The sequence below is a fragment of the Eschrichtius robustus genome, chromosome 1 (assembly GCF_028021215.1).
Source record: "Eschrichtius robustus isolate mEscRob2 chromosome 1, mEscRob2.pri, whole genome shotgun sequence".
Classification (NCBI taxonomy): domain Eukaryota; kingdom Metazoa; phylum Chordata; class Mammalia; order Artiodactyla; family Eschrichtiidae; genus Eschrichtius; species Eschrichtius robustus.
In genome coordinates, this window is record NC_090824.1 from 83,323,796 (window position 1) to 83,345,070 (window position 21,275).

The 21,275-nt window shown below is 37.4% G+C and overlaps 1 protein-coding gene and 1 long non-coding RNA gene across 3 annotated transcripts in view; one reads left to right on the top strand and one right to left on the bottom strand.

The window, feature by feature from the left end:
- Positions 1-1,977, bottom strand: part of DPH6 (diphthamine biosynthesis 6) — a 176,090-nt gene extending 174,113 nt beyond the window's left edge. For both annotated transcript variants that reach the window (XM_068548892.1, XM_068548900.1), the window contains exon 1: positions 1,896-1,977. In XM_068548892.1, the coding sequence (XP_068404993.1) occupies positions 1,896-1,936 (41 nt within the window). In that variant the 5' untranslated portion in view covers positions 1,937-1,977. The remainder of the gene's footprint in view (positions 1-1,895) is intronic.
- A 10-nt stretch (positions 1,978-1,987) lies between these two features.
- LOC137767672 (uncharacterized) overlaps positions 1,988-21,275 on the top strand; it is a 346,176-nt gene continuing 326,888 nt past the window's right edge. The window contains exons 1-2 of the long non-coding RNA XR_011074556.1: positions 1,988-2,232; positions 11,311-11,410. This is a non-coding gene — a long non-coding RNA (uncharacterized lncRNA). The remainder of the gene's footprint in view (positions 2,233-11,310; positions 11,411-21,275) is intronic.

A 21,275-nucleotide genomic window follows, 5' to 3' on the forward strand; every position in this document is an offset into this window, starting at 1 on the left:
TTAGAACATCACAAAGTACATCAGCATGTTAGGGCAGACATCCTTCACAAGATCAGAATTTCAGTTCCCAATTCTGGAATACCAAACTAAGTTACTCAATGTGCTTGGGTTCACATGCTTCATTATAAAATTAGAGAATGGTCTAACTAATCCTCAAGGTGTCATTCAACTGTAAAATTCAATGATGCAATCTTTTGCGTATTAGGAAAATATGCTCTTCATGGTCTAAAGATAATGTAGGAATCTTGGTTTCACTTATTCCCTAGAACACACACACATATCCCATCTCTTAGTGCACACACTAAATATATTTATTGCAAGCAGATTCACTGTATCAAGTTTAAATCCAAATACATTCAAGTGTATATGCATACAAATGTATATATGTATTACGTATGCATTCATATTTGTATGTACATATTATGTTCTGTACTCCTACTTATGTCTTCCAACATTTATACAGATCGTACATTTCAGCAACAATTTTCCAACATTGCCTTTTTTTAAAAGTAATTTGCTTTTTTATTATAAAAGTAACATATGCACATTACAGAATATTTAGTGTAATGGATTATACCAATCTCCTTCTCTCCTTCCCTTCAACATTTCTGAGACTTTAGTTAAGTGTCTCACTTTAACGGTTAAACTTTTGGTAAACTGCATGTGGATATGAATTACTCATTTCCTGGACTGCTTTTTGTTCTTACTTATCTAGATCAAATGAAGTCCATAATGTTGGAAGCTTAATCACATTGTTTACAGAAGAAATTCATTGAAAAAAAAAATATTTTGGCATTATAGTCCAGTATCCTAACAATGGCATTGCAGTAAAAGATGTTATATCGAGTCCTTAATAGGTCACACTATTGTCAGCCAGTATTAATTTCGTAGGTCACTGAACAAAATCTTTCATGAAATCTTCAATGGGCTTTGCATGGTTGCCCTCTATTCATCTCACTCTATACAGATCCAAAACTCATCAAACAAATGTTCAAGTAGTCTAAATTCCCTTTTGCATTTTGTTGTTCTTTTCCCTTTTGCATTTTGTTGTTTTTTTCCCTTTGGCTTCAGTTTACAGATTGAGTATGGAGACATTTAAGCTGACCAATCTTTGGTCGTCATAGGACTTAATTTAGACACCTAAACATGATGGGTTACTATAGATTTCAAACTCCTTTTAGAATATGCAGTATGTTACCGTAAGGTCACTTTTCTAAAAGCAATCATGAGTGTCCAAAGCAATGGCAACTGGATCTCAGATAAAACAGGATAATTCCATCTCTATCACTTGAGCACCAAAGTAAAACACATCTATGCCATAAACAGTCCAGTCACTATTGGGACGGCAGGCGAGGGAGAGGTGGTCTTTTGCGGGAGGGGGCGGGGCTGGTAACAACCTAGGGAACCAGGCAGGGCCCGAGGACCGGCAGAAAGACTGAAGGGAACTATAACAGAGGATGAAGAAAGAGAGAAAAGGGTGGGAGAGACTGAGTAAGTGGCGTCAAGCAGTGCCCCTCAAACTTCACAGCCCATTACAGTTTTTGAGAATCCGACCCCGAGTCGGGTCGGAGTAATTTAACCAGCTCTCGGGCGGTGAGAGCCAGACATCAGTAGTTTTAAAGTGAAACCAATCTGAACCCAAGTTTGGGGCCCAGAAGACCAAGGAGGCGGCGACGGACAGAAAGGAGGAGCGCCAGCCCGGGACCGGGGACCAGCCGGACCGGGCGGTAGCCCGAAAGCTCCGCCTCTTCCTGCTACCGGGAGGACCCGCCGAGCCCCCGACACGCGGCTTCTGCAGGGACACCGTCAGTTCGGCGGTGGCGGCAGCTCCCGCCGCTCAGCAGAAAGGGACTGGAGACTAGCAGGGAGGAGGAAGGCGGCACCGGGGCGGTTACCTGATCAGAGCCACGACCCTCATGCTGGGCGCAGTGCGCATGCGTGTGGCGGGGGCGGGGCGCCGCCGCCGCCGTGACGCGCGCAAGTCCTCGCCCGGGTGTTCGTTCCGCCGCCTGTCAGGCGACCGGTGCTGCGGCCCCTGCGGCCGCCCACGGGGCACCTGGGCGTAGAGTACGCGCCACGTTGGCGCCTAGTCCCTGAGGCAGGGACGTCCCGGCCCGGAAAAGAACGCTGTTTAGGCGCGGCCTAACCACCTAAGTGAGGGCACTGAAGCTGCCTAGGGAAGGGCAAGTCCCGCGTCGTCGCGCTCGGACTCGGAGCCCTGGATTTGTTTGGGTAGGAGAATGTTCAAAGTCCTTTATGCCGCCCATTGAAACACTTATGGACATGCAAAGGGAAAGCAAGTTGGTCTTTATACTTCCTCAGCCACCCACCCACCCCTTCCCCAGAAAGAGCTGCACCTTTTAGTTTTTTAGCTTTTGTCTCCTCAGTGCTTCCAACTTACCTCTGGGGCCACTCCCAGGGCCGCTAGGCTCCCTGTGGTTTGGGCCCTTTGTGTAATAAGCTCAGAAGCTGATTAAGGCTCATCACCAAAGAGCAGTGTCCTTGCAGAAAGAAAATCTAGTTTCTAAATTTATTCACCAAGTATTTATTGAGTGCCTTTTATTTACCTGGCGCTGTTTTAGGCTCTTGGGATACATCCGTGAATAAAACAATAACGTCCCATGGGAGATTGCCAGGTGTGGTTTGCAAGGATAGAGCGGCAAAAACAAACAAACAAAAAACACCAATCACCTCCCTGCGGGAGTTTACATGTGGGTGGTGAAAGCAGACAGTATACTGCCAAAAGGTTACATAGCATGTTGAAACATGTTAAGTGCTGTGAAAAAGAATAGAGCTTGAGAGGAATCAGGAAGGAGGTTGTCGGCCTGTTGGGAACAGACCCAACTGGTCCGCAGCCTGTTGGGAACTGGGCTGTACAGTGGGAGGTGAGCGGTGGGTGGGAGAGCCAGCCAGCAGAGCAAAGCTTCATCTGCCGCTCCCCTGTTGCTCGCGTTATCGCCTGAGCCATGCCCCCACCCCCAATCCGTGGAAAAATTGTCTTCCACAAAAACCAGTCCCTGGTGCCAAAAAGGTTGGGGACCGCTGCTCTAGGCAGAAGAAAAAAACCAGAGCCGAGACCCTAGATGCATTATGTGTTTGTGGAAAAACAAGGCTGGCCAGTGTGGCTGAAGCCTCAGAGTAGTGGGAGATGAGGTTCCAGTGATGGAGTGAGGGAGATCATATAGGTGTTACTGATACCAACCATGGTTCTTGACCTTGCCCAATCAATAGAAGGTGACAAGAAGCCAGACAAGAAATTCAGGCAAGCAGGGAAGAGCAAAAACAAGTAATAGTTTCCCTTGCTCGCTCCCCAGGGGTGGGGGTGGGGGCAGCTGGTTCCTTATATGGGATGAGGGTAGGGGGGTGTCCAGGGGTTGGCCGGGAGTGGTGGCTTAGGTGGTTTGCCCACCCCTTTGGTGGTGTTGCGTGCAGGGGGCATGCACAGCACCCTGCTTTTGCTCCTGACACCCTGTTTTTGCTCCCAGCTCTTTTTTTGGTCTTTTGTATCTTGTTTTGTATAATTTGCCCCAACTGAGCATGCACACAGTTATTTTTAGTCCCTTATAGTTTCCTTGTATTTTGTTGCTCAAGGAGCCGTTTGTCCATGTGAAAGTACTACAGCAGAATGTACCATGTCCCAGCCTGTCTTATTATTACCAACCCTTTCAAGTTGGGCTCCAACAAGGGTCCTCCTGCCTGGTTCGTTCAGAAGCAAAGCAAAGCTTTGTTCTTTGGTCAAAGAATGGAGAGGTGTGAGCTCTCGCTGTAGAAGACAAGCTCTCCCCAACAGGCCATGGGCAGGGCAGCTTTATGAGGTTCTTGTCAACAGGGTGGGGCACAGTTGTGTTCCCGGGGGCACTTTAGACTTAAGTGCTGGGTGCAGCATTTCTGCACAGGGTATGTTGTCCCCATCTTGAATTGAGATGCTGTGCGCTAGGGCTTTTGCCCACGGCCCAGGCAATTTGGGGTGTCGGGCGCAGCAGTTTTGCGCTGGGAACTCTGATTCCACGTGTTAGGTGCAAGGCCTCTGCACACGACCCCCTGTAGGCAAGTGAAACTAGACTAAGCACAAAAGAAGAAGTTAGACCTTAACACCTAGATTCCATCTTATTTTTCCGTGGAACCCCAGTGGGCTTTGCCAGTGACATAGGTTCTTGTAGGCCGCTAAGGACTTCATCTTTTCCTTTGAAGTGAGTGACCGTTGCGGGATTTTGAACAGGCATATGACTTAAAACTTTGAAAGAATGACACTGGGCTGTGTTGCGAATACACCTATTAGGAGGCTTTTACAATAATCCAGGAGAGAAATGATGGGGCCTGGAATCAGGATGGTACTGGTGACTTCGGTGAGAAGTGGGAATGTACCAGATCTATTTTGAAGGTAGAGCCAATAGAGTCACATGGACTAAACATTGGATGCGAGAGGAAGAAAACCATGAAGGATGATGTCACCATTATGAATTAAATAAATAAATATATGTAAGGGACTTGTACCCAGTAAGCATTCAATTTTATTATACTATAATGTTCTCATTAACTCTGCTATTCTTAGTATGGGTGACTAGAGCAGTGACAGTCTGCATACCAATTTCAGCATCTAAAATGCAGTTTTAAAGTTTTGTGATTGTGGATATTTACGAAATGAGTCAAATATTTAAGGAGCTTGCAGTCTAGTTGGGGAGATAAGACAAATGCATGAAACAAATATTCACAATACAAGAGGGCATATTTTGAAAGTAACAAGTTATGTAATGCATATGGCAAGAGTCCCATGAGTTGAATCCACAGGATAAATTCTAGAAAAAAAACAGGACTTGAATGATGGGCAGAAATGAAGAGGAGGAATAGGTGGACCTTACAAACAAAGACAGATAAAGGAATTCAGAGCATGTCACCCCAAAAATGCCCCTTTGGCATATTGATTATTTTAAGTTAAGGGCACTTGAGAAATAGCAGGTGCAATAAGGGCATTCTGAACTCCTTTTTATTTCTGAAAGCAGGAGATAAAAACCCAATGTAAAAGGTGCCTTCTCTGTACTTGGGAGAAAAAAAGATATTCTCTTCCAGAGATGGGAAATGGGGAATCAAGGCCAAAAGAAATCTGTGCAAACAGAACTTGTTAAAAATATGGATTCTTATCTTCCTTTCACCTCTCCGTATAGTTTAGTTACTTTTCTACAATTACCTCTCTTTGTTCAACCTACTATAAAAGCATGTAGGTTCTGCCATCTTTTGGGGGCTGGTGGGGAGGATCTTCATTCTGTTGTGAAGGCTCCCATGTCCATGTAAGAAATTTTAGTAAAAATTGTATGTTTTTTTTGCCAGTTAATCTGCCATAGGCGAGTTTAATTCTTAGCCAGGGAACCTAAGAGGGTTGAAGAGAATTTTTCCTCCCCTACAGGAATGAGTATGGTGTGTTCAGCAGTAGTGGGCAAACCTGCCTGATAAGTTGTAAGAGTATATAAGAGAGAAGGGAAAATAAGTTGGATGGATAAAATGATGCCAGATTATCCAGTGTCATGGAAAGCCAAAATGAGGAATTTCAACACCAGTATTTTTAAAGAAATGCTTTAATTTACTTTGAAACAAATATACTAATCCTGAACATAGTAACATACTAATATTGAAACTTCACAAAGTATTTTTAAAAAGACTCACAAGTTAATAAGGAGAACTCATTTTTAAGTAGTCAATCCATTTGTCGATAAGTAATTTGCCCAAACTTCAAGAAAAGGTGGCTTAGCAGGACCCCTATATGCATAGCATTCTACATGGATAGTGTAAAGGTAGCTGCAGCCCAATCAATGTCAACAAGATAACAGATTTTATATCAGCATAGTCTAAAGTCATTCTTTTTATAATATATTGAAATGACTTGCCCAAGATTTGCCTTTCAAGGGCATTGTGAGCTCACTTCCTACAATCTCAAACTGTTATAAATGACTATGTATTAGTTTATAAAGCCAACAAAATAGGTGAATGGAAAATCAGCCTCAAAAAATCTCAGTTCCTTGCCAGTTTACTTAGGGGAGACTCTTCATAGCCAAATACTGTTGCTGGTAATAAAAAGTTGCAAGCTGTCACTGAATTCTGCTTCCTTGGCAGCACATCTCAATGATGTACTGATTGATAGAGATTCAGATAATCCAATCAAAAACCCTATAGGTAGATACTCCTCAGAGATCTTGAGAGGATTTACCAATACAACTCAAGCCAGTGCATCTCTCTGAAGTCATGCCATACACGGAATCATTGGAAGATTTCCTGGTGAGGATTTAGGAAAAAAGGAATTAAGTGATTATTTGGAAGATTTAAGGGCATCGTTACATGAGTGTCTGATGCATTTATATTAATAATGACAACTTATATGGGCCAGGCACTCTCCTAAGTGTTTTAGGTATAGTGACGTAACTATCACAGCAAATATATGAAGTAGGATACATTGTTATTCCCATTTGCAGATGAGAAAACTGAGCACAAAGAAGTTAAATAAGCTGCCTGTTTTAGTCAGTTTGGGCTGCTTTAACAAAATACCATAGTGTAGGTGGCTTAAATAACAGACTTTCTTACAGTTCTGGAGGCTGGAAAGTCTGAGATCAGAATATCAACATGGTCTGGTTCTGATGAGAGCTCTCTTCCTGGTCTGTGGATGGATGTACCTTCACGTGGTGGAGAGAGCCTTTTCTTATAAGAGCACCAATCCCATTCACGAGGGTCCAATGTCATGACTTAATTACCTCCAAAAGGCCCCACCTCCAAACACCGTCATATTGGGGATTAGAGCTTTAACATACGAATTTTGGAGTAACACAAACATTCAGTCTGTAGCACTGCCTTGAATCCTAGAGCTAATAAGTGGCAAAATCAAGATTCAAACCCAGGAAGCCTAGCTCTAAAGCCTATGCTCTTAACCACTGTACTATATCTGCAACTGAAAAGGCCAGCTTGTTATTTTGGCAAATATATCCTATTTCCAAAATATGTTTGGAAGGACATTGCCATCATTCACTTCCTGAATTTCCTTTTTCTATGCTTCCAAGCTGACCAATACTTTTTCTGAAAGACACAAATTTTTTTTTTAATTGGAGTATAGTTGCTTTACAATGTTGTGTTAGTTTCTGCCGTACAGCAAGGTGAATCAGCTTTACGCATATATATATCCCCTCTTTTTTGGATTTCCTTCCCATTTCGGTTATCACAGAGCATTGAGTAGAGCTCCCTGTGCTCTACAGTCAGTTCTCATTAGTTATCTATTTTATACATAATGTATATATGTCAATCCCAATCTCCCAATCCATCCCACCTCCTCCCTTCCCCCCTTGGTATTCATACATTTGTTCTCTATGTCTGTGTCTCTATTTCTGCTTTGCAAATAAGTTCATCTATACCATTTTTCTAGATTCCATACATATGCATTAATATACGATATTTGTTTTTCTCTTTCTGACTTACTTCACTCTGTATGACAGTCTCTAGGTCCACTCCACGTCTCTGCAAATGGCACAATTTTGTTCCTTTTTATGGCTGAGTAATATTCCATTGCATATATGTACTACATCTTCTTTATCCATTCCTCTGTTGATGGGCATTTAGATTGCTTCCATGTCCTGGCTATTGTAAATAGTGCTGCAGTGAACATTGGGGTGCATGTATCTTTTTGTATTATGGTTTTGTCTGGGTATATGTCCAAGAGTGGGATTGCTGGATCATATGATAGTTCTATTTTTAGTTTTTTAAGGACCCTCCATACTGTTCTCCATAGTGACTGTATCAATTTACATTTCCGCCAACAGTGTAAGAGGGTTCCCTTTTCTCCACACCCTCTCCAGCATTTATTGTTTGTAGATTTTTTTTGATGATGGCCATTCTGACCAGTGTGAAGTGATACCTCATTGTAGTTTTGATTTGCCTTTCTTGAATAATTAGTGATGTTGAGCATCTTTTCATGTGTTTGTTGGCCATCTGTATGTCTTCTTTGGAGAAATGTCTATTTAGGTCTTCTGCCCACTTTTTGATTGGGTTGTTTGTTTTTTTGATATTGAGCTGCGTGAGCTGTTTGTATATTTATTTTGGAGACTAATCCCTTGTCAGTTGCTTCATTTGCAAATATTTTCTCCCATTCTGAGGGTTGTCTTTTCATCTTGTTTATGGTTTCCTCTGCTGTGCAAAAGTTTTTAAGTTTAATTAGGTCCCATTTGTTTATTTTTGTTTTTATTTCATTACTCTAGGAGGTGGGTCAGAAAAGATCTTGCTGTGATTTATGTAAAAGAGTGTTCTTCCTATGTTTTCCTCTAAGAGTTTTATAGTGTCCGGTCTTACATTTAGGTCTCTAATCCATTTTGAGTTTACTTTTGTGTATGGTGTTAGGGAGTGTTCTAATTTCATTCTTTCACATGTAGCTGTCCAGTTTTCCCAGTACCACTTATTGAAGAGACTGTCTTTTCTCCATTGTATATTCTTGCCTCCTTTGTCATAGATTAGGTGACCATAGATGCATGGGTTTTTCTCTGGGCCTTCTATCCTGTTCCATTGATCTATATTTCTGTTTTTGTGCCAGTACCATACTGTTTTGATTACTGTAGCTTTGTAGCATAGTCTGAAGTCAGGGAGCCTGGTTCCCCCATCTCCGTTTTTCTTTCTCAAGATTGCTTTGGCTATTCGGGGTCTTTTGTGTTTCCATACAAATTGTAAAATTTTTTGTTCTGATTCTGTGAAAAATGCCATTGTAATTTGATAAGGATTGCATTGAATCTGTAGATTGCTTTGGGTAGTATAGTCATTTTCACGATATTTACTCTTCCAATCCAAGAACATGGTATATCTCTCCATCTGTTTGTGTCATCTTTGATTTCTTTCATCAGTATCTTATAGTTTTCTGAGTACAGTTCTTTTGCTTCTTTAGGTAGGTTTATTCCTAGGTATTTTATTCTTTTTGTTGCAATGGTCAATGGGATTGTTTCCTTAATTTCTCTTTCTGATCTTTCATTGTTAGTGTATAGGAATGCAAGAGATTTCTGTGATTAATTTTGTATCCTGCAACTTTACCAAATTCATTGATGAGCTCTAGTAGTTTTCTGGTGGCATGTTTAGGATTTTCTATGTATAGTATCATGTCATCTGCAAACAGTGACAGTTTTACTTCTTCTTCTCCAACTTGGATTCCTTTTATTTATGTTTTCTTCTCTGATTGCCATGGCTAGGGCTTCCAAAACTATGTTGAATAATAGTGGCGAGAGTGGACATCCTTGTCTCGTTCCTGTTCTTAGAGGAAATGCTTTCAGTTTTTCACCATTGAGAATGATGTTGGCTGTGGGTTTCCCATATATGGCCTTTATTATGTTGAGGTAGGTTTCCTCTATGTCCACTTTCCAGAGAGTTTTTATATAAATGGGTGTTGAGTTTTGTCAAAAGCTTTTTCTACATTTATTGAGAATATCAGATGGTTTTTATTCTTCAGTTTGTTAATATGGTGTATCACATTGATTGATTTACAGATAAGGAAAAATCCTTGCATCCCTGAGATAAATCCCACTTGATTGTGGTGTATGATCCTGTTAATGTGTTGTTGGATTCTGTTTGCTAGTATTTTGTTGAGGATTTTAACGTCTATGTTCATCAGTGATATCGGTCTGTAATTTTCTTTTTCTGTGATATCTTTGTCTGGTTTTGGTATCAGGGTGACGGTGGCCTCGTAGAATGAGCTCGGGAGTATTCCTTCCTCTGCAATTTTTTGGAAGAGTTTGAGAAGGATAGGTGTTAGGTTTTCTCTAAATGTTTGATAGAATTCACCTGTGAGACCATCTGGTCCTGGACTTCCCTTTGTTGGAAAATTTTTAATCACAGTTTCGATTTCATTACTTGTGATTGATCTGTTCATATTTTCTATTTCTTCCTGGTTCAGTCTTAGAAGGTTGTATCTTTCTAAGAATTTGTCCATTTCTTCCAGGTTGTACATTTTATTGGCATATAGTTGCTTGTAGTAGTCTCTTATGATCCTTTGTATTTATGCAGTGTCAGTTGTAACTTCTCCTTTTTCATTGCTAATTTTATTGGAGTCCTCTCCCTTTTTTTCTTGATGTGTCTGGCTAAAGATTTATCAATTTTGTTAATCTTCTCAAAGAACCAGCTTTCAGTTTCATTGATGTCTGCTATTGTTTGAAAGACACAAATTGTATTACATGAATTAATATATTGCATGAGGTCATGGGTAAGCATTATAGGCCTGAGACTCATTCTGTCTCCTTTAGATATCTTTTTTCTTTACTCCATAATGGAGAATGGCAAATTCAGAAGCTATAGGAGCCAGTCAGATAACATAGATGAGTGCAGTAGGTTGGTATAAGAAAATTTGGAATGGTGAAGACTGTGGCAAACCACTACGCACTCATCACTTTGCTGTAGCTGCCCTGTGCAAATGTGAACCCAGTGTTACCAGATCTTCCAATTTTCCAAGAGATGATAGAAATCTCCATTTTAGTTAACTCCTTTTTTCAGTGTTGGAAACTAATTTTAAAAGTTTTAATCACTATGCACAGCAAATAAAACATATCTGCTTATTATTAATTTTTTAATTTAACTTTAGAGAACAATCTTTATTCCTTTACTCAACTAGTATTTATTGATGGCCTATTACATGTTTATTTATCAAAATTTTAAATGTTTACATGGCTACAGAAATATTTTGCCCTTGTATATGTGCAAAAATGTATAAGAATGTCCAGTGCGGCAAAATGGAAATCTCATCAGGACAGGGACTTTTAAATTATTATATATTTATATATAATATTATTTATTATATTTATTAATTGATATTATTTATTATTCATTTATTGAACAGTCCTTGTATATAGTAGGTACTTACTATATATTTATTCACATACATATATATGTAATTAACCTAAATTTCATCAACAGAACTAGTTAAATAAATTATGGTACCTCCACACAGTGAAATAATATGTAACAGTTAAAGAAAAATGAAAAATTATTTAGGACATATTTTCAAGTGTGAAAAGCAAGTTGCATAAGATGTTTTCATTTATATCAAAGGAAAATTAAGCATACATATGCATAAATATATTAGTAAATATTAAAGGCTCTACAAAGTTATATACTAAACTGTTACAATGATACTTCTGTGAGAAAAATGGGAGGTGGGACTTCTACTTTCACTTCATATAAGTCTGTATTGTTTGACTATTTTTGATGAATATATATGCATTACTTGTATATTTTAAAAGACTAACAATTTAGCTCCAATAACAAGTAAATGAAATAAAATAACGTGTGATATAATTTCTTAACTTTCAGGTTAGCGGAGATTATAAAAAAGCCAAAACTGGTGAGGATAGAGACCAATGCTGGCAGGAATACAGGGAAAGGGAAAATCTCATCCTCAGTTGCTGGAGAAGTAAGTACAACTTTTCTGGAGGGCAATTTGGGACTACATATTAAACCTTTAATGTGCATAAACTCTGACTAAGCATTCCCATCAGTAGGAATTATCTTAAGGAGATAATTGAACAATAGTACAGAGAATGTTCTTTGCAATGTTGTTTATAATATTGAAAAACAGAAAACAACTAAATATCGATAATTAGGGATTGGTTAAATAAATGTACCATGTAAATATAACCATGAGATATAATATGATTGCATTAACATACAAAGAATATACACACACGTATACATAGGCATATATATGAGAGACAGTGCAGAAGCATGGTTAAGTACTTGCAGTCTGGATTCAGACTGCCTTAATTTGAATATCAGTACTGCCACTTACTAAGCTTTGTAATTTGAGACAAAGTACTGAAACCTTTTTTTCTTTAGTTTTATTATCTGTATGGTGGGGTTAAAGTATGATCTACTACACATAGTTGTTGTAAGAATTAAATTAAATAGTTCATTATAATAACAAAGTCTTTTTATTTTACATAAAGAGAGATCTGGAAAAAATTCATTAACATGTTGGTGGTAGTCTTTGGGTGGTAAAACTGAATGGATTATTTTTCTTTCTTATATATACCTTTCTATATCATTTTAATTTTCCAAAATTAAAACCTATCTTTGTAAATAGAGGAGATATTTGGAAGAATGGATGATTGGGAGAGTGGAAGGAAGGAAGGAAGAGAGGCAGGATACCCGACTGCTTCAGGCTAGGTCTCACGGGTTAGGCAATACTCTGATGAAATTACAGAAAAGTATAGGAGCTAGTTTTCAGCTCCATAGATTCAAAAAGTCTTTACCATTCATCCAGTGTAGTTAAGACTGTAGGGAACTGATAGAAGCTACACAGCTTCATGGATGACTCAATAATAAACCAGAATGTACGTAAGTCAGTTGTGTTTTTGCCAATAGGAAAGCACACATTGGAAATATAGCTCTTTCATTGAAACATTGCCTAACAAATGAAAACCACAATGAGATACTAATACATACCCACTAAAATAGCTAATGTAATAAAGACTGACAGTAATAAGTGTTGACAAGGCTATGGAGCAACTAAAACTCTAGTGCATTGTTAGTAGGAATGCAAAAATGGTACAGCCTCTTTATAAAACAGTTTGGCAGTGTCTTATAAAATTGAACACATTTTACCTTATGATCCAGCAATTCTAGTCCTTGTATTTGCTTCAGAGAAATAAACACATATATCAATGTAAAAATGTGTAGTTGAATATTCATAGCAGCATTATTTATAATAGCTAAAAGCATAAAGCAACCCCAATTTTCAAATGAATAAATAAATTATGGTATATTCATACCATAGAATACTTCTCAGCAACACACACAGCAACATGGATGAATTTTAAAAGCATGCTAAAGTGAAAGAAGTCAAACACAAAAGACTATATTTCATGCAACTCCATTTTTATGAAATGCTAGAAAAGGCAAAGCTACCCGTAATAGAAAGAGTATCAGCATTGCCTGGAGTCAGGAATGAGGAGAGGTCATCAAGGGCAAAAGGCCTTAAGGAGACTTTTTTAGGGTGAAGGAATTGTTCTAATACGTCTTGATAGAAGATGTGGTTACACAATTATATGCAATTATCAGAATTCATCAAACTGTACACTTAAAATTGGTAATATTTATTGTATGCAATTAATATCTTAATTAACAAAACAGTTATTGGAAAGGATAGAGTCAGTTTTTATTATCTGATAAATGGTATCATTCCATTAAGTCTCTTTCTCAATATATATATATTATATGTATGAGTATATGTACCATAAGAATTAAAATTTGAAGGAGACCGGAATATCTACATTCATTGGTGGGGCATCCTTTTCCCTTTTCCTTTCATTCTTTTTCCCAAACAATAGGAGTTCTAGAATCTCTATATAAAAAATGTTTTAGGAGTGGCTATCCAGTTAAAAATGGAGGCAAGAGATTATAAGGGGGCTAAAGCCTCCAAAACCATCTTTAGTGGCAGTTGCATTTTCAAATACTATAGTGATTTCAATCAGGCACTAGTCAGTTATAAATATATGAAAGGAAATTTGCACTACACATTAATATTATCAGTGACATATTTTAAAACTTTGCCTTAAGGGTAAGGTTTACTTCTGCAGATAGCTAATTTCTTCATTGTTCTGTTTTACTATAGTTAGCTTCAGAGAGAGAGAGATAACAGTACCATATTCTTGAATTTATTTCCAAATTCTGGCAATCCATTATGTTTAGACCCTATATCTCTTTGCAATCTTCACGTATATATTCAATAATTAAAAATGTAATAACAATTCAGTTTTTAGCCTATGTCTTTTTTATAGACTTCTGATTATATCAAGGTTTAAAGTTATTATAAAATTTTCCTGGTATTACAATGTATGTTTTGGAGTCAGGAAAACCTGGGTTTGAATTCTGGTTCTGAGGCATTCCTTTGTAATTTCAGCAATATGTTTTTACTTCATCTGTGAAATAGAGATATTCACATTTACCTTATGAGGTTAGAATTTTATACATATACATACACACACACAGTGGTCACAGTATCTGTCACATGTAAACCCTGAAGCAAACACTAAAAGATTACGAAGCAAAGATTTATAGCGAAAAAGCCAAAAAGGAGTCAAGATGGAATCCTATAAAAATACTGTATTAGTCCAAAAGAAGGCAAAAAAAAAGAGGATGGGGGGAAAAATGAGACAGAAAACAAATATCAAGATGGTAGATTTAAATCCAGTAATATCAATAATCACATTAAATATCAATGTTTAAATACCTAAAATGCAGGTTGAAAGATTAGACAAGGAAGCAAGACCCAAATATATCATGTTTGCAAGAAACTCACTTTAAATATGAAGACACATACAGGGTAAAAGTAAAAGGATGAGAAATATAAATATGTACTATGCAAACGCTATTCAAAAAAAAGCTGGGGTGACTATATACATATCAGATTTCAGAGCAAGGAATAAAATTAGTCTCTCTCCTTCTTCAGACCCTCAGTCCTCCAGATCATTCCTGTGAGGCAACACATTACCCACTGTTCTGTATCTTTCCAGAATGAGTTTATGAATATATAAGCATATATCACTTTTATTTTTCACCAAAGGGAGCATACTATATTCACTGTTGTGTACTTTGTTTTTCTGAATATATCTAGGGCATTATCTTGTACTGTTATATATAGTTCTATCTCATTCTTTTTATCAACTGCATAGTAAAGAATAAAGTTTATTTTTTAACATCTTTATTGGGGTATAATTGCTTTACAATGTTGTGTTAGTTTCTGCTGAATCACAAAGTGAATCAGTTATACGTATACATATATCCCCATATCCCCTCCCTCTTGTGTCTCCCTCCCACCAAGAATAAAGTATTCTTTTTTTTAAGGTCTCCATCAAAAAAAACCAGGGTGTCCAAATTCTAGCTAATGTGGCTAGGTGAAGCCCCTCTAAAATAAGATTGGAATGTAACTAATTTAAAGAATGCTGGACACCTGCATCTCCAGCACATTCAAAGCTAAGGTCAATATCTTAACATGTCACACTCCTACACCATTACACCAACTCACACTTCTACCAATCTATTGTTTTTTGAAGACATAAGCTTCCACCAATTTAGTCTCCAAGATAATTCTTAACTTCTCCTTCTCCCTTATCCTTCCCCAAACTGTAATCAAGTCTTATAGATTACACTCTCAAGATGTCCCAGTAAGTTGGAGATGGATGATGAAATTCTTTTTGAAGTTCATTGCTACTGATTCAATGTACTGCAAATAAGACTAATATATGCATCCAATTTCAGTCTCCACTGCCAGACGTTTTGTCTGTAAACTTGCATCATAGAAGAAACTTAGAGTTATTTAGTGACAAATTGATACTTCTAATATTCCATATTCAAAAAGTTTCTTTCCAGATTCCTTCTTTATAATTTTATACATTGTTCTTATTTATGAAAATGTTTCTGGTCTGGTAGAATATATAGTGTTGTATAACTATAATGGGGATTTGTGGATCATCTTTCTTTTGACAAGTGCCAAGTACTTTAACAAGTTCTGTTTCATTTGTCCTAATAATATCCCCTTGAAATAGGAAGAAAATATTGTCTTTTCACTTTATTAACGAAAGAACAGAAACATAGATATGTCAAGTAATTAGTGTTTGCCTACAAAGTGTGCTAGTGACAGAGCTGGGACTAGAACCCAGGTTTCCTCATGTTCAAGCCAGATTGTAGGTTTCAGAATCATAAAACTGTCACCTCTGCAGTTTTGCAAAAGTAATAGCATATACTCTCACACATTCTGAATTTCTAGAGCTTAATAATAACCCATTAAAAAAAGAAAAAAAATCTTCCTTCTAATCTCATTGGAAAAGAACATTTCTCAAGAAATGTAGAGAATATGTATTCAACCACTGATTCTCTTCATCAGAACTTTGCTGATGAGCTTAAAATGTGATGACATCAGGCTCAATGTTACACCTATTTTCATTCTTGTAAATTATTGTCCAAACATATAAATGCCCTAGACTCTAAATCAATCATTTGAAACTGGTCGACTACACTCTGAAAATATTGGGAGCATCATAAACATCATGCCCATCTCTCACTTCTTTTTCATCATGGAACATATATAGTCTATACTCATTCATAGCAATATCTCATGGCTCTGGTAAAAGCTTATGAATAAACTTCTCTGTCCAGCTGTGTATTTCTGAGTAATTAGATGAATTAAATAATCCAGCAAACTAAATTCTAAACAGTGACTCAGTGGCAACAGGAATAGTTGAATAAACGTGTTTGTTTAAATGGAAAACCTATATTTCTCTGAAGTAGAGCAATTTGCAAGAAAAACTGAAAAAAACAGTCTATAAAAATAGAATTTAAACTTGGAAAATTTTCATTGCAATTATAGTAATATGTTAGAATTTGATTGAACAACATTTTAATTATGGTCATTTTCTCTTTGAGCTTTCATTTCATAGATTTCTGTACATTGGCTTTGCTCTTTTTGTAGAACTCAATAGATTGAATTTTTATTGTGTTTAGCAATGTGTATTTTGGATTATGTGTGTGCATAATTCTAATATTGTTTTTCATTTCTTATCTCTGTATCTGAGCATGTGCACATGCTTGGAGAATAAGTGATATCTGAGAACTATTCAGCTGTGAGGAAGGAAAGCATATAGTTGACATGATTTAATTTATCTACAGTAAAAAAACATGACAGAAATGAAATAGGTAGGATTTTTAAGCAAGCAAAATATACTATGTAAGCATTAATGTAATGAAAATAGTGGGAGATTTTGATGATAAATAATAGGCAATGAACACTTTAAATTATTCATCACACAATTGGTATTATAATTCTAGAAATTAAACAAAAAAATTCTGTATCTCCTTACCAATATTAATTTTAATTTTCCACATTTAATTTTTGTTTGTACCTATATACAAACATAATTTTAACATAATTGTTATTTTGAGTGGATGTAATTTTGTGTTCTGACTTGGGAAAATGAATACTTTTTATAGATAAGAAATTCTTTGAAAAAGTGCAGTGGATATTAATTTTATTTGATGTTTTAAAATATTGAAAATAAAAATAATGAGGAAGAATCGTTCTCTAAAATCTCCTCCAATTTTTTTAAAATAAAAGGTAGACATATAAATCAATAAAGAACAAATAACCTACCTGATTTGTTTATAGGATTTTCTTTGTTTTTCTTCATCACTGACTCCTTTTTCTCTCTCAGGCAAAAGGAAATTTATACACCCTTAATTCTGCTTTCTTTCGAAATGCAAAATTGTCCAATCAGTTGAAATATTCTAATGCTATTAGTGCAGAACACTATTGTGTGGATGGCTGGGAACATTTTGCCCATATCAGTCCTAGTTAAAAACTCAACATTAACTTTGTATCTTATGGAAAAGACTTTTGCTTCCTAAGACTTATCAAAACTTTTCAATCATCAATGGATGATTTCCCATCCATTGGCAAGATCCCATCTGGTAAATGTAGTAGCTTTTATTACTGTTCACCAAATATTCTGTCTTTCTTCCCTTTGAAGTCCCTTGCTGAGAGACCATTAACCTCTGCCCAAAGATCATGTGGTTTGTTTTGACCAATTAAATGAACAGAGGTGACAGAAGTCGCTTCTGGCAAGAACTTTTAAGAACCAGTACATGGTTCACTGGTTCTCTTTTTCTTTTGCCAAGGGACTGGTAATCAGACTGCTCATTGCTCTGTTAGCTTAAGTCCTAAAACAAAGCCCCTGGCTGTCTTGGGATGTATACTTAGAGTGATTAAGAAGTAAACTTTTGTTGTTGCAAACTACTGAGATTTTAGAGGTCACTGAAATTCGAAGTCCACCAAGTTATCTCAGGGAGGAGATAATCCTGCCAATTTGCATGAGCAGCAAACTCTAAAGAGGCAAAGGAAGAAAATGGTGTCATTGGATCTTTTTAGATACTGGAGTGATGGAAGAGGGGTCAGTCACTCAATAGGAGCCGTAGTGATAGAGGAATCCGGTCATTACCATAATAGTGCACCAAGAAAGAGAAATCACTGACCTCTTTCTGCATCTGCTTTGCCATCTCCTACCAGTGCCTCCCACTGGCTGAATTTCACAGGAAGAGGATAAGGAAGCATGTGGATACAGTTCACAGAGATCAGCCCTTTGGGGTTGGCAGAGAAGGCAGAGTAGGATGAAGGGTTGGTCTTAGAAGGGCAAATAGAAGAACCTATACACCTCCTTATTGCTATATTCCCAATTCCTGTTTGTTTGCCTGGTGCATAGGGAATACTTAAAGATATTTAATGGATGAAAGAATGAAGAACATAGACATTAAAAGCAAAGTAATTAATCTGGATGCTAAGATCAGGCTGCATTTCTTGGCTTTTTTAGGAAATTAGTTTACTTCAATAAGTTGTCTTGTCACTGAATATTGTCATGAGAGGGTTTTAGCTATTGATATTAAATACTTTTAAACCACATTTTGAACTCCTATGAAGAATACTAAAAAGTAAAGTAACTGGGGAAGGAATTGTGAAAGAGATCGTATTGGTATGCAAAATTGAGGTGACTCAATTTGAACAAGTTTATTGAGTAGATAATTAAGTGAAGAAGGTGAGTCAGAAAATGTAATTCATGGCATGCAGTTACACACAATTACTCAAATTATCACTGGTATTGATATTTGGTGGAGTGTCAGCTGGGGCAAGGCATTAGGAGATCATGTGGCTGTGGCATTTGATCACTATGGCAACAATGATGATTAAGAGACTGTGAGATGGGCAGATTATCTCTGTGTTGTAAAGCTTATAAAAAAGAAACAAATAAGCTCAGTGCTTGAACTCTTAAACCAAAGGCATGAAGAGAATATCAGAAAGCTTCTATGGAAGCTTTAAGCAAGATTTCCTAACCTAGAATCCACGTTAAGAATTCATGTTTCTTATCTAAGGTAGGGGCAATTGTTGGGAAGAAGTGAAAACTATTATTTGAAATAGGGACATTTGGGCAGGCATAGATGAGGCTGAGAACTTAGAAACTCAAATTCCTTTGAAGCTGCCTTGACAATGGAAGATGCTTTCTCCCACTGTCTAATGAAACCAGTCTTTCCTTCCAGAAGAACTTTTCAATAACTTCCCTTGGGGCAGTTGCCTCTCAACGGAGTACCTGTTCTCCTCAAGACACTCCTGCCCCATTCACCATGCCTTATTGCCTCCAGGACCATAATGAGAATTAAATCCCAACATAACCATGAGACCCAGCATAATCCTGAGAGAAAATTGCAAGGTCTGCTCTGGGAGATCATCTTGCCAATTTATATAAACAAGAATCTGGCAAGCATGAATTAGATTGAATGCTAAAGAGTTAGGTCAAGGTGAATGAATTGTAAGATTTAATTGGCCAATGATTCTCAAAATGTGGTCATTGGACCAGCCAGCATCAGCATCACTTGAGAACTTGTTAGGAATGCAGATTTCCTAGACTCCATCCTAGACCTAATGAATCAGAAATTCTAGGGCATGGGGCCTGGAAATCTGTTTTAGCAAATCATCCAGGTGATCTGGTACGTGTTAAAATTTGAGAACCATTGGAATATGCTAAATGTATGTATGTGGCCTCTACTAGAATATGAGATTTTAGTACGTTAGCTAGAAAAATTGGGAGTGAGTCAAACGGTTGGCTGGTAAATGAAAGCCTGGACTCAACAGTTTCCTGTAGTTAATGAGTTTAAGATTACAGAACTACCTCGACATAATGTAGAAAAGGAAGCTTGATGGCTTAGAGAAATAAGAATGTTAGAACAGATTTAAAATGTGCAATTTGCTCCACACCCTCTCACCTTCCTTACTCCAGAACATCCTGGAGGACACCTCCTTCGTTCAAAACATACTAAAATGCAATGGGTTAAGGAAGAGAGCACCCTTGAAAACCTCTGTGGTGGCATCCCTAACAGCTGAGGATGGACATGAGAATGTTGCCATGAAAATGAACTCCCTGAGTAGCAGGGCTAAGTGGCTGCTCTTAACTGTCAGAGACAAGGTGGGCACAATTATCCCAATATCCTTATTAATAATAATACCTTATTATTAACAATAATATATTTTATTATTAATAATAATATCTTATTAGACGCAGTTTACAGAGTGGTAATCAGAGTGTTTTGACCAACATGGACATGTGCCAGTGACTAATTGATCACAAGGTCACTGGCAATTAAATATATGGGCAATCTTGTAAGGTGTTTCTTGACTTATATAAAATAAAAACCAATTTAAGTTGTCAGTGAGAATTAGCCTCAGGCCCAGTTCCCAATTCACAGATCTGAAGTCCTTTAATTAAGGAGCAGGCCAGGTCCCTTTGAGGAAGAATGTAGCCCGAAATATGGCCACAAATGGCATCCATGGCTTTTCCAGATTAACCTATGGTCATTTACCAGGATGATTTTTACTGGGGAAGGGAAATCCCCAGTCCTTCTGGGGGTTTTTAGATAGTGAATTTGAGATAATGCTAGTCCTTAGGAGACAAAACACTATTATTGCCCAGTGGTCAGAGTATGGACTTAACGGAGGTCAAGTGATAAATGAAGTCTTGACTTCATTTAATCTGACAGTGGATTCAATAAGTCCACAGACCCATCCTGTAGTTATTTCCGCAGTTTCTGAATATATTAAAAAATAGACTTTTTTATCAGCTGAGGCATCAACTTAGAAACAACAACTGGTGAGTTTAGGTTGCTATGCTATAGAATGTAGTATATGCCTTAAACTAACATTAGATATATAGTGCCCTTTTAGCCAGAATGCAGAGATTCAGGAACCAAAGAATGGAGGTGGGAGTTACCTGTCTTAGTATCTCATATATCAATTAAGTATTCAGAAGATTTAGAAATCCTAATTTCCAAGGTAGAACAATTTCTGCCAGGAAACATAGTCATTGTTCCATTAAATTAAGAGCTGAGTCGATCTTTTGGCTATTTTGGGGCTTCTCATGCTGAAGAACCAACAAGAAGATCTTACTCTATTGGCTAAGGTAATTGCTATGTGGAAATTGGGTTACTGTGATACAGTAGAGGCAAGAAAAACACGTGTGGAACTCGGGGATTTCACTGAGGAACTTACTGTTCCATAAGAATAGTCCGTGGGAAACTGGAATCGCAATAAAGTCAGCACCACTAAGAATTTTAAATTGTGGAAATAAAGGTTTAGGTCACCCTTCCAGGTAAATAACCCCAATCTGAAAAATACATGGAAGGAGTGATGGATATAATTTTAGGTCTCATGACCAGCTACAAAAGCAGATATTATAGTGGCTGTA